Source organism: Dinoponera quadriceps, unplaced genomic scaffold (genome assembly GCF_001313825.1).
Source record: "Dinoponera quadriceps isolate SergipeBrazil2010 unplaced genomic scaffold, ASM131382v1 scaffold120, whole genome shotgun sequence".
NCBI classification, from domain to species: domain Eukaryota; kingdom Metazoa; phylum Arthropoda; class Insecta; order Hymenoptera; family Formicidae; genus Dinoponera; species Dinoponera quadriceps.
The window spans coordinates 2,405,169-2,419,048 of record NW_014554309.1 but is presented as its reverse complement, the minus strand read 5'-3'; the positions used below and the strand labels follow the sequence as shown (position 1 = coordinate 2,419,048).

At 42.3% G+C, this 13,880-nt stretch overlaps 3 protein-coding genes across 8 annotated transcripts in view; all 3 read right to left on the bottom strand.

Annotated features, from left to right (window-relative positions):
* Window positions 1-8,240, bottom strand: part of LOC106745581 (forkhead box protein P1-B-like) — a 16,972-nt gene extending 8,732 nt beyond the window's left edge. The window contains exons 1-7 of one of the 6 annotated variants that reach the window (XM_014621319.1): window positions 7,566-8,240; window positions 6,331-6,472; window positions 5,707-5,840; window positions 5,426-5,593; window positions 5,136-5,312; window positions 583-4,913; window positions 394-493 (exon numbers count right to left, since the gene is read on the bottom strand). The gene's annotated coding sequence lies outside the window, so the exon portion shown is untranslated. Of the gene's footprint in view, window positions 1-393; window positions 4,914-5,135; window positions 5,313-5,425; window positions 5,594-5,706; window positions 5,841-6,330; window positions 6,473-6,612; window positions 6,934-7,565 lie in introns of those variants that run through there. The other 5 variants (XM_014621311.1, XM_014621327.1, XM_014621303.1 and 2 more) reach the window with 5 other exon arrangements.
* On the bottom strand, window positions 8,239-9,354 carry LOC106744649 (aminoacylase-1-like). The gene is made up of 2 exons (XM_014619578.1): window positions 9,049-9,354; window positions 8,239-8,382 (listed from the first exon to the last, which is right to left on the bottom strand). The coding sequence occupies exons 1-2, from the start codon at window positions 9,352-9,354 to the stop codon at window positions 8,239-8,241; spliced, it is 450 nt and encodes a 149-aa protein (XP_014475064.1).
* Window positions 9,248-13,880, bottom strand: part of LOC106745603 (aminoacylase-1-like) — an 8,910-nt gene continuing 4,277 nt past the window's right edge. The window contains exons 3-7 of the mRNA XM_014621362.1: window positions 10,859-11,005; window positions 10,311-10,480; window positions 9,774-10,113; window positions 9,616-9,688; window positions 9,248-9,339 (exon numbers count right to left, since the gene is read on the bottom strand). Coding sequence (XP_014476848.1) covers window positions 9,642-9,688; window positions 9,774-10,113; window positions 10,311-10,480; window positions 10,859-10,970 — 669 coding nt within the window. The 5' untranslated portion in view covers window positions 10,971-11,005 and the 3' untranslated portion in view covers window positions 9,248-9,339; window positions 9,616-9,641. The remainder of the gene's footprint in view (window positions 9,340-9,615; window positions 9,689-9,773; window positions 10,114-10,310; window positions 10,481-10,858; window positions 11,006-13,880) is intronic.

Sequence of the window (13,880 nt, the reverse complement as noted above, 5' to 3'; positions counted from 1 at the left end):
TATATATATATATATATAGAGAGAGAGAGAGAGAGAGAGAGAGAGAGAAAGAAAGAGACAAACGTTCCCTCCTCCGTCCCTCCTCGCCATTGATTCGGCTATTCCACCCCATAGAGACTGTGCGTGCGTAATCGCAGCCTCCGGTCCGGATCTTGCGATGGACCGACCGTAGATACAGAGAATGCGCCCCGCGCCCCTCCAGCCCATACTTTTCGCCGAGTATCGATCTGATATGTTCTCCCCTCGTTCCACCAACCCACCCCTTCTGTCATCCACCCTCGTATCCTGCCTCCCCTTCGACCAGCATTCGCTAGCTGCAAGAGTGTTGCACCCTGGGTTCGTCAGGGCGGCACCCTAACCCCCTCTTCATCGGGATCCCGTTTGAAAACTCACCGGGCTCTCTCCCTCTCTGTCTCGCTCACTTCACCCCTTATCCAGCGCAGACCGCTCGTTAACCCTTAATGCCGCTCGCAGGCGGCACCATTGCCGCTACCTTTGTGAAGGGAAAGAGTTTTATATATTGTTTCGGATTTATATTAATCGTCTTTTTCAGCGAAACAGAAAGTATTTGGAGACTCTTACTCGGCGGGGATTTTTCCGTACGGTGGCTCGTGTTCGCGCCTGTCGTGTGCCTCCGCGTACTTTTCGTCCCGACGACGATATTCGCAGGCCAATTTCGGATTTCTATTTTCACAGACAGAGAGAGAGAGATCCACATCGAAAAGCGATAATGTGCCGCTAAAAACGTCGATTTCGTCCACCGCCTTTCGTGCGTTATTTTACTTTCTAATTCGTCGGCGCCGTTCAATTCCCGCGGACTTTGTCCGCGCGTTATTCCCTAGAATTGGACGGATTTAGCGCCGATACTCGACGGCTTATGCGTTGCACGATGAACGTCTCTGTACGCACACCTCGACGTGTGTACGCGTATGTCATCGCACGCACGTGGTCGCGCGGAATTGGCGCGAAAAAGTTTCGCGCGTTACACCATTGGCGGACGACGATCACGCATGCTTCGTGTCGATAACGCCGTATAACGGCGATTGGGTCTGGAAAAAGAAAAAGAAGGAAACAAAAGTAACAAGAGACAGTGAGAGACAATGGAGCTCGGTTGAAGTGCGTCACGCATGAAATGTACGGAGAATGATTGAGAAATACCGTCGTGGGAAAATTGAAAAATCGCCAATTCCGTCGACACCGGCGGCTCTCCTTCCTCTCCAGGAATCTCTTCCTCGAACTGTGAGTTATCAGCGAAGACGATTCAATCTGACGTGTTACTTTACAGTCGTGTGGTCGAAATAATTGTCACAGGCGACAATTCATGCGTTTCGCTTCCCTTCCTCATGGCGGAGATGCGAATTAATGAAAGCGAAATATTTCGCCGCGATTTAACGCGTCGATGCTCGGTCTTCGTATTAATATGCAACGCGTTCGTATGTACGCGCTGTTGTCACCTGAGTGGTGGCAAGTACAGCATCGCGTTGTGTTTTGATTAGGGCCACGGCGTGCTAATATTGATTTGGCGTGCTTATCGAGACCGAGGCGATGCGCCTTCTCTCCTATTTGCGCTGGACTACCAGCTGCGATACAAGATGAAAAAAAGGAACAAACGGTTTATCTTCTCTGTCTAGCTGTAGAGCTTGTAAAAAGAAACGTACCTGCCGCAGTGAAGATAATCGAGACTACCGCAATTTCCGTTTTGCTTTCTTTCTTTTCTCCGTTACATCACTCTCGTTTCCTCGTTAATCGTAGCTTTCCTTTTCTTCCTCGCTCTTTTCGTCCCCGTTACGCCCTATTGTCCAGAATCTTTAACACTCTTTTTTTTCTCTCTCTCTCTCTCTCTCAGAAATTCGCCTAATCAGAACTCCAACTTCGGTTCACTCGTACGAATCGATCGTCGGGAAATGTCTGGTAATGAAAATGATAATTGAGTCCCGGAAAATTTCAAGCCAGCATCGAGTGAACTGAACGTGTACCAATCATGTGGGAAATCTTTCGGAGGAATCTTTCTTTCTCTCTTTATCTCTCTCGGGTTTCCGAAATTTCTCCCCTCTCATCGCCACGCGCGTATCACTCACGTAATTTACTTTTTATTATCAGCAACTTGTTGAATTTACAAATTCATTCGCTTACGCGCGAGGCACTTAAGAATATTCCAGAGCGCATAATAAATTTTCTCCACTTCTCCGCACAAAAAACACACACAACATACGCACACTCGCTGTCTCACTCTTCCCGCCGAAACTTACGGTGCCGTACTCCCACGCCTACACGTCCGCGTTCATTCACACCGACTAGACACAAGGGAGACAGCCGCCTGTTTATATTCTCGATCGAGCCGGCACCATAAACTATCGATGCGACTCTCGTGCAATCGCGTGATACGCGTACAAAAAATATGATGTATATATCGACGGCCTGTCGCGAAAATAACCGCGAATCGACTGAAAATATCGTCGACATGCGCGGCGCGATACGCGATCGTGAGAAAACGTCGAGTTGTGACAGACAGACGGACTACCGTACGTACCTCTCTCTCTCTCTCTATCTATCTATCTCTTTCGTGACTTCTCGATCTCGAGTTCGTCCGCGACAAGACATTGAAAAGCGAGAGAGGAAACCGAGAACGGTGAAGAGAGGTTCGGTGATCGTCCATCCGCTTCGCACCGACGATATACGGTCGGCTCTTGACAGATGGACAACGAACAGAGAGGGACACAGATAGACAGAGAAAGAGAATGACACACACACAACATATATATATACACACACATACACGGAACGGGAGGGGGGGGATGCGCGCGCGCGCCGGCGGGCGGGCGAGCGAGCGAGCGATCGGACGGACGATCCGCGACAGACGTAGGGGCAACAACACTTTTTCGCGGGTTATTTATGCGGAGCCGCGTACATCGGCGCCAGATCTTACCGTGTATTCGACGTTAGAGCAGAGACACCGTGCACCCTCGCCGCCACCACTTTCACACATATACATTTACGAGCGGTACGCGCGATTTTCGGCAGCGACCATGTATAAACGGACACCGAGACACGGGGCCCCCTTTACGGAACTGAGGCACAACGTTGACACGAGAGCAGCAGGCCCGTGGAACAAAGACCACGCACGATTTCAAATCCCGCCGCGCGGATTGGTCGGGCACGGTCACGTGGCCGCGGCAGCGGGCGCTCTATTCGCCGGCCGTGGCAGGGGTGTGAGGACGTTTTGAACGATGCGCCGCAATGCACATGGCTGACGGAGGATTCTCGAGCGATTTTCTCACGGTGCTTCCGGAGACGTAGGCACCGCCGTTGCTGGTCGTGCCGCTATGCAACGCGATCACTTGTCGTGGCCGCGACGTTTCCTGACGGCCGACGCTGGATCGGTGATCGACAGCGAGGACTTGCACCCTAACCCCCCTTCGCGAAAATGGCCGAACCCAAACACAACACAGCGCGCACGAGAAGTCACTCGGCGTGGCGGTGCATGCCGCGATATTTTGACAGATCACGCCGCCCGAAAGCGGCGCGCGATTCTTCGCTCGATCCGCCGAATCGCCGGCGATTTTCGGCGCGGAAATCACCGGGCACCGTCACCGTTCCTTCGAAGCGAACACGACGGGCGAGTCCATCGCGGAGGGGAGTCGGGCGGCACCGCGCGTTAAGAATGAACTACAATACGCGCGATAATGGCGGGAAGCACGCACATATACACACGTACACACACTCACCACATACATACATGGGCGCACTGGGGTTTATTGACTTCGGTCAGGTAAATGTGTACCGCACTTGTCGCGCTCGTCGATGTCGTGTTCTTCGTAGCAAGCTTCGCAGGAAACAACTGCCTCTTCCTTTTTTCTCTCCCTCTCTCTCTGTCTCTCCCTCTTTTCCTTTTTCTTCATCATGATTTTTCTAGACGAAGCTTTGGCTCGAGATCTTCCGTCTTTTAAATCAATAGTCAATCTCCTTTGCTGACCTCTCTTGTACAAAAGTAGATCTTTTTTTTCACGCTTTGCGATCGTGAGCAAAGATCTTCCTGTAATTTCTCATAAACGCATTTCTCTTGAAAATAATGTTTGTGGATTCTGTTACTTTACAAATATAGCATAGGCACAAATATAGGCATATTCACAGGCAATCACAGCGATTCTTACATGTTTTACTTTATGTTGTGCAGTAGTTGCCTCAAAATAATTCTTCTCCTGCAAAATATACTTTTAATCTTGATATTGTGCTTATGTTTATCTGTAGACACCATTTCTTCACGTCTTCTTATTCAAAAATATAAATCTTGATTGTTTATATATCTTTGTGTTGGATAATTATTCTTTGAAGTTTTATACTGTTGTTTCTACACCGGTATTCCCCTTTACATTCCTATCCTTGCTTCAAATTATTCCTGTCAGCAATACGATGCCTTTAATTATGTTATGTCTGCTTTTTCTTTTCTGTTGTGTACATATTGATGTTCTCCAATTAATTTATCAGTAGTCATTCAGCTAACACAGCTGTGTATACTTGCTTCTTTCACGTTACGTTCTTCAACAATACATCCTCTTCAATATATAAATTCTTGAAAGCGATGAATTTTCAACAATATTAAAAACTTGAAGCTACATAATGTTGGCACATAAACATGATGGATAAATTGACTTGTTTCGTGTAATTGTGAGTTCTTGATTTCAAGGTACTTCTGATAACAAGTATATCATTTGTACACTTGAAAAGTGAACCTGAGTTAACTGTTGATAGCCTGTTTTTGATATTTTTCAATCATCACGCTATTAGTATGGCAAGTTCCTGTTTGAATATCCGCAAGAGCCAGTATTATCAAGATATATGATATCTTGATATTGCATTATCGAGATATTCATGGTGCAGTTCATCAGTGCAAAATTCAGAGTTGGAATGTCCATCTGCAAAAGAAAAATTTATCGAAAAATAAAAATTAATGAGCCTAACAGTATATTTGGAACATATTATGAGTTTTCTGCTTATTAACAACATGTTTTTCAACTTGATATATCAACTGTCAAATTTTTTATGAAATACATATGTTTGTGTAATATATCTTTAGAAAATATTAGAAAATATGTCTGAAAGATAAGAGGTAACATGAAATGTAGTTTGATGCTTACCAAGTGATGAATAGTTGAGTATAACAGGTGAAAATCTACAATTGAATATCGGGATCATAGGAAGTCTGACGAAAGATTATGTAGAATAGGCCTCGAATTCTTCGTGATGAATAATAACTCCAAATAAAGGTCAAATGCACTCATGACGCCTTTGAGTACATTAACATGTATGCCATTCTGGAAAAGACGTAAAAAATGAGAAAGCTGTCATGTTGATGAACATTTTCAAATACGACTTGATGTCCTAACAGTGAAAATCAATTTGCAAAATACATTAGCATGGTACTTACATTTATTTTGTAAAATTCATGTATCGTGTGTACATAAGAGGCATTGACCACTCAATTTGGGTCTGCTGATTGCATTTGGATATTGCGCTCCTATTTGGTCTCCCATGAGCACTAATGTTGCCTTGCTGATTCGCTGTGAGCGTCAATCGGTAAATAGACCCATTCTGTCTGGATAAATTAACAAATTGTAAAATTGATTGATCGATAAGAACCACTTTATTCTGCATAAATAGTATCAGGATATATGCTCGCGATATTCTTGCCAATATTAGAGAGTATACCTGCTCAATATCCATGTGACTGTTGAAAAGAATCGATAGCTTTGTCCGTTCCATCTTCATTCACGTTAGGTCCACGATTGTTTCCTAGACAGGTACGTAAGCCTGTATCATAAGCCTGTATCGACAAGTATCATCTGAAATGACAGAAGTAATGAAATTACTATAATGCAAATAATAGCAAGTTATGTTAAATAAAGGAGTTAATGATATCTTTTTAATGTTCTAAGAATTGTTAGTGATAAATAGTAGCAGCCTGATGAAAAGACTATAAACGGTGGATCAGAAATTACCTCATGATCACAAAAACTAGGATGTATGTTCCATACAATTAATAAGTCGTGAGTGGCTTTACTCGATTCAATTTTGTGATATCGAACAACCCAGGTCTCAGCTTGATCATGAAAATAATATCTCGCAAGTTAACAAGCCTAACATTCGCGAGTGGTATCACTACAGAACAGATACAAATTTCCACCGACAAACTACACGTTACTGGCAATTTCCAACTTTTCTTTCTCATAAGGAAAATATCGACGATTTGTCGATTTAATGCCGCCACCGCTGTTCGGAGACACTATTCTACTGAAATTAATTCGAAATTCACGGAGGAAAGTGGAACATTACCGAGTCTCCTCAATCTGGGTCACGCAGCGTCAGGCTTCCTCGTCGCGTAGCGCACAGCATCGTCGCAGCGATCTGGTCCGGGAGACCTTTCGAGAACGATCCGGGCGGGGAGGAGTCGGCGAGATCGGCCAAGTGGCTGCGACTGCACGATGGAAAAGAAAAACGGGATAGAATTTGATACAACAGCTCGCGCGCAGGGTGGGGCATGCAATGGATGGGTAGCGTCACCGACGCTATCTCCATTTCCTCGCGTTCGAGAGCGTTCTCTCGCGGCCAGCGTACTCGCGTTATCGATATCGCGCCTAAACGGACATCCGCTTCGGCCGGTGTCTCACTCGTTCCTTGTCATTTCGCCGGAGCATTCCCCGGAGACGCCAGGCGCGCGCTTTCTTCTCTCCCGTGTTACTCGCGCGCCGCGATGATATCGCGTTTCGCTCACACCACGGGGAAAAAGAAACTTTTTCAAATCGCCGCGATCGCACATCGTCCGCGGAATCCCGGCGGCTGCGATCCTCTCACCGCATGTTCAAACAACGAGCCGTGCGCGGATTCACCTAACGAGGAAACGTGTCGTTGAGCGAGCTGTTCGCGATCTGGCGGTCGGCGTGGTTTCGCTTTTCTGTCGCGCGTTACTAACTCTCGCCTCTCTCTCTCTCTCACACACACACATACTCATTCTCGACCTCCCCTCCTGGCCTCACTCTTCTTCCTCCCTCTCTCGCGCTCTCTTTCTCACTCTCTCTGGCTAATCTTATCGTTCAAAGGCGATTTCCAGACGAGAATGCAGCGTATTGTCGACTCGATAATTGAAAGATAACGGACCAACGCGGCGTTCCGGGGCGCGGGCACCGGAGCGGTATGCAAATAACACACCGTACGGAATCTGGTCCGCGAGCAGGCGTCATTGATACTACCCGCGCGTCAGGTATCTTCGCACCGGTTGCATCATGCTCGGACATTCGCGCGTTGCTACTCGGAATAATCGATAAGGAAAAGGTGCTTTTCGAGCGCCGCTCGACTGACAGGGTGCTCCGACACTACGCACGGACGCGTAAATATCGTCGGCTGTGCGATTACGAAAATGCCGGAACTGGACAGCGCGGGTGACGCCGTGCACGTTCCTCGGCGAGATCGCTGCGGTCGGTCGCGTTACCGAAGGCTCGCCGATCGGGAATCTCCCCGGGACGCACCGTCGCGTTTCTGCGTGCGATCGCCCGGGATTCACTCGCACTTACCCGCTTTCCGTGCCGAATTTGCGAATTCCCAGCGCGTACATGCGGCCTCAATTTTCACAGGGATATACGCGGGTCGGTCAGCGTGATGAACGCTCGGCCGAATCAGCGGTGTTCGCCGATGCCCGCAGGGGTGATTCAAAACTGCCATGGCCAGCTGATGCATGGACACCACGGAGCGAGGCACGTTGGTGCCGCCTGTGCGTCGATTCAACTTGGCTACTCGCCTCTCCACGTCGTCCAATCCACAGCGTCGAATGACGCGGCGGTACGACGTGGTAGCCGCCTACCGTCGCGCTGTCCAACTCCTTGTCCGACTTTCTTCTCGAGCAGTGTGGCTCTTCTTAAACGATAACCGATAAATGATCGACTCAATTATCGATATTTCGTCGCCTTTTATCGGCCGGTTTTCAGAGATAAAAACTGATGAATCCCGTCTGTGAATTTAACCGGACCAAATTTCTAAAAGATGTCCACAATGGATTTTTTATTTTTTTTTTTTAGATATCTTTCGGACGTCTTTGAAAGATCTTTTATGATACCTAATGCCTTTTTTCATGGCTAATAAATGGTCTAATTGGAAAAAAATTATTTGTTTCTGCCAGATTCATTCCGGATTTATTAAAATATCATTCAGCATCGCCGATATATTCCATAACATATAGTCCGTCTGCATTCAAACGTTTGCGATGGCCGGTATTATTTTAGTGAATATATCTATTCCTCTCAGGAACACGTCCTTATTCACACATTCATTGGCACCGTGAACGTTGGATGGCGTGTTGCATAATGGTACGAAACCTAGAGTAGGAATGCTCAACTGCAAAACAGAAACATTTCAAGTGTGTTTCATTGTAGGATAAGTTAGCATAGAAGGAACATTGTTAAAGAGACTGTCAAAAACATGAAAAGTAACTTGAATTTTATGTAAGACAAAACGGTAACCATCTTGCTGAGTCCGTCGTCTCTTTCCCGATGAAAATATTTTGCTGAAACACTCCCTCAGTTGACCCCATTTCATTAATATACGATTTTCAATTTTCAATTTTCAATTCAATAAATTTTATGATATCTAATATTTCAAAAATTCGTTCATTATTTCACAGAATTATACTTTAATTTTCATAATATTTCACATCATTACATTGAATTTCATGATGAAAATTTTGATTTATTTTGAAATATTTACTATTACATTTTACTATTTTCATCATACTATTTCAATAATTTTTCAGTAACTTTCATCTCACTGTTTATCAAGTTTATGGTATATCAATACACAAATTAAGGAAAGTTAAAATTAAATATCATTAAAATCTATCGAATTTAACTGAAGACTGCGTATATTGACAGAACGATAATGGAATCAATTGAGAGAGAATTTCAATGAAATTTTCCCGATATTTCCATCGGGGTTATTTGATCAAGTATGCATCTTCATTATGTCGTTAATATGAATAATACAAAAGTGCAACTCGATACGTACCTGGCGTAAATAGCGAGCATCCGAAGTGCCCCAAATAATTATCGGCTTGAGCTCGCTACCGATTTCAGAAAAGACATTTTTAAAAGCCACCCAAAATGGATTAGAATCGTCGATCTTTGTGCCTTTGATTTGGGGATTTTTCTGAACGAAGGAATAAGTTACACCAGGCCCGGCTTCCTCACACCAACGTTTAACAAGAGCCTCAAATTCATCGGGTTTGTAAGTAGGCTGCAGACGAATGTCAAATTCTGCTATTATCTCGTCGGGTATCACGTTATTCTGCACACCACCCTGAAAGAGGTGCATTCAGCGAATTCGAGAGCTGCGAATCAATAATACCGATAGCAATGCGCTCAATAAACATACCTGCTTGGTAAGCGCGCTTAGCGCTGCGCTTAAGCAGATCTCTTTAATTCCGAGTGAAAATATTCACTCGACGATTCAGAATGAAGAGTTCACTCTGTACGAGTGAAAAACTCGAATTCGAGTGACTCGGTGGTTACTCAACTTCTCGAGCGAGATTTCACTCCAAGAAATCTAGAGAATATACAATCGCGCAATACTAACCTTGAGGACTGTAAGATTCACAGACGTCACGTAACTGATGTCGACATTCTGCAACTTGGTTTTCTCAGTCGCTCTGAAGTCCATAAAACGATCAATGATGATTCTTATTTTTTCTCCGGCCGTATTGTCCAACATGAGCGAGCCATGGCCGGTAGTACCTTTGCACTTTATCATCAGGCCCAACTTTATCTTTTCATCGAAGGCAACGACGAAGGTTGGAGTAGAAGAGCTCACGTTCTCGTCCAGCGCGAAGCCAACGTTCAGAGACTTGAAGTGTTCGCTACGCACGTACTTCTTCATCCCGAGTTCTCCGCCGATCTCCTCGTCCGGCACAAAAGAAACGTGGACAGTCCGCGAGAGACGTTGACCGTTCAGCTTGAGTCTGTGAATCGCCTCCAGGTATTGTATCCCCAGGACTTTCGTGTCCTGAGCGCCGCGAGCGTAAATGTTGCCCTGCTCGTCCATGTGCGCGTCGAACGGCGGATAAGTCCATTCATGCTAGATGCATCAATCGATCGAGTTGATGACTGATCAATTTGCAAGAATCGCAGATATATAAAAATTAAACGATCGTGCGCATGAGTTGCGCTTAGAAAGTAAGCGGCTGGGGAATTGGTTAATTTTTATAGGGATGTACGATGCTTAATGATCTAATTGTACAATCGATCAATCGATCCTCGATAGGCTCTGTGTACCTCGAAAACTGGCACTACATCCATGTGACTGTTCAAGAGAATCGACGGCTTAATCGGGTCCGTTCCTTCCCACGTGATGACCACCACCGGTTTGTCGGGACGTACATGATGAACGTGGACCGGCAGTTGGAGAGAATCCGCCTGTCTCAGAAGGAACGCTACGCAATCGTCTGTAAAATAAAAAAACAAGACGCTGAATGCATTATTTCTTGTTATACAGAATTGGGATATGAGAGGTTTCCGATATATTAAAATAGAGCGGAGCTAAAAGTGCCAATTTCAATTTTATTGCAAATGTATAAAAAAAACTGTTATACTATTACTGTGTACTTTCGTTCAAGCATTATTCAGAGTTTCAGAGTTGCATAATTCATAAAGTCAATGAAGCTACCATTAATTTACAGTCATTAATTACGAAAAATAGCAGTCATTAATTTACGAAAAATAATATTTTTATCTGGAAGAACACATTCAAAGTTTACCGAAATTATCGAAAACTTGCCCTCACGTTAACGTCATTAGTTTACGTGAATATTCTTATAGTTCACCGTAATTAATATCCGGATGCACCGACGGTATACGCAGGTACTCGCGGTAGTTTTCCACGGCCCTTAAATTAAGGTCGTTCAACGATCCACCGGACTTCATATTCTTGTGCATAGCTACCAGCGTCTTTATTTCGTTCACAGTCAAACCTGATTGTGAGGAAATAATATATAGCTTTTCTGCTATATACCTATGCTACAACAGTACGATAACGATCTTATCGTTAATAGTTACAGAATCGTATGATAAGCCAATAAAGATTTTCCTTATTTATGATATATACGATACATTTGAGTCATCTGACTTATTTAATATTTTAAATCTTGTATTTAGAATATATCATATGTCAGAAGAACTAATAGGATATCGTTCATTAGTTTTTCGGATATACCGTATCAAAATAGTTATATTAATATATGTATTAGAGCTTAGATTTATTAATGTGTTAATTGTGCCACCAAAGCGAATTATCAATTTCGCGTGACAAGGACATTTCCCTCATCATAAAGTACATACATGCATGTGTATTAGCGGGATAACATTGTATGCTATATATTGTATGATAACGTTGTACGCTGAATTAAGTAAGATATATTAAAATATGTTGCATGACAAACTGTCTTAATAGTAAGTCACCCACAGTTTTTTTTATATTTTAACCAGTTAACTGTTTTTGACGAGTATACTCGTCATGAAAAAAGTACAAAGTTTTGTGTTATGACGAGTATATTCGTCATGAGTAATAAGTAGTGACAATTTGCAGTTTAAATTGTAATTTTAGTGAAAACACAAATATATTCGTAAACTTCAAGACGTTTGAAATATTTTGAGGCCAAGTCGAAATAAAAGGAACGAATAAAAGTTTTGTTATGGCTCGTGTGCGGGATTCGAGTTGTCATCCAAATTGAGTTGTGGACTACCTACCTGCTAACTGACGACAATATGGTAGAAATAGAGAAACGGAGGATACGAACAAAGAAACCTGAAGTAGTTGTTGACTATAATAAGAAAATGGGTGGAGTGGACATGAGTGATGGCGTAATGATTGCATATTCATCAGCAAGGAAGAGACTTAAAAAATATTATAAAAAAATTTTTCTTTATTTTTTAGATATTGTTTGCTTAAATTCCTTTATATTATATAAAAATAATAGAGGAAAATTGACGCGAGTAAATTTTTTATTGGAATGCATTGAACAAATAATTACATTATATCCAATTCAAAGTGTAACACCAACAGTAAGTCGACGAGCTAATCTTGATTCTACCCGTCTAATCGGGAAACATTTCTCGGATTATGTACCCTCAACTTCAAAAGCTAATCCTACACGAAGGTGTGCACGTTGTTTTAAAAGTAATATTCGGAAAGAATCGCGATATTGGCGTTCAACTTGTGAAATTCCATTATGTATTGTATCATGCTTTGCTCAATACCATTCTCCTACAGCAAATTAAAGTAAGAAATTAATTTTTCATGTTTTTTTTTCGTTCATATGCAAAACATTTATGTTAATTTAAGTAAATAAATAAATGTGAGTATTGAAATAAAAAAATAAAAGTCATTTCATTACAACCTAATTTCATATTACACATACTCTGTGTTTGACGAGTATACTCGTCATCGCTAAATTTTTGCGACGCAATTTAGATACGCATTGTCTAAAGAGGTCGGAACAGTTAACTGGTTAAGATGTTGATTATCATGAGTGGTGCAATAAATTATTGTTAATTATTATTTCATCTGTTCCACTTTTACTCATATCACATGACAATCTATTTAATTAACACACTTTGTTCTAAGCCCAAGTAAAGATCAGAGTAGCGCGCAGACGACAATGCTGAAGCCCGAGTATAACTCTGGTCTGGCTATTTAATTCTATACGTTTCTGCTGTCGGCTTATTCTCGAGTTTCGGTCGACCCAAATGTTTCATAGAACATCGGATATCTATCCCTCTTCTTCTGGACATCCAAATTGTCCAGGATTCCATTAATAAATTATCTTTAAGGCCAAGGCTTCAAAGTGTTAACTGCTATAAACGTGATTAAATCTGCACAGATAAGGGAGTGAGCACATTTATGCGATTTGCTCTGTGTGATGCAGAAAGAATTTTTCAAGATTTACCGCGAAAGTGAAACATAAAGTCGAGTCAACAAGTTGCGAAACATAATAATAATAATATGGCCGAAAAATGAGGAAAACCGGATGAAGAAAATTGTATGCAAAGAAAATATTAACCTTAAAATCAGTATATATATTCGTTAGTATGATTTACTCGTAGTTAACACATAATATTGTAATAAAATATTTCAAATTGATTTATTAAATGTATTATTAATTTGTGTAGCTCGTGTCTGTTTGGAATATTTTCATCATTCACAATTTGAAGATCAATTGTGGTTAAAAGAGTTAGTTGGAGAATCCGGGAATGTACGAGTAAAATTTAAATGTAATGCAGTTCCAATGGAAATTGTAGAGGACAACGAAATTTCCATGAAAATGGAAATTATTCCATTCCCTTTATTTATTATTCATTGTATACTAAATTTATTTTTCTATTGATTAATTAATGTTTATACCAGGTGTACCGGTATGAAGTGAGCGTCAAAATACAAATGTCTCGATAGGGAACATTTATTTTGAACGGGCCTTAATTTTGTTTTGTTTGGTTTCTATGACATCTATCAAACATATTCAGTTTACATCAAGTTATTGAACAAACAACATCATATTTTTTCATCGTGTTAAAAATGTCGAATTTTGTACCAGAAAATGATGATTTGCGGAAAGCATTAATTTTTTGTTTTCATTTGAAGAAAAGTGCTGCAGAGTCGCATCAAATGCTTGTCGAGGCATATGGTGATCATGCTCTATCAGAAGCAACATGCAAAAGATGGTTTCAACGGTTCAGAGATAATGATTTTGATGTGAGAAATAAAGAACGTGGAAAACCACCAAAAAAGTTTGAAGACACCGAATTGCAAACAATATTGGATGAAGATGACACTTTGAGTCAGACACAAAT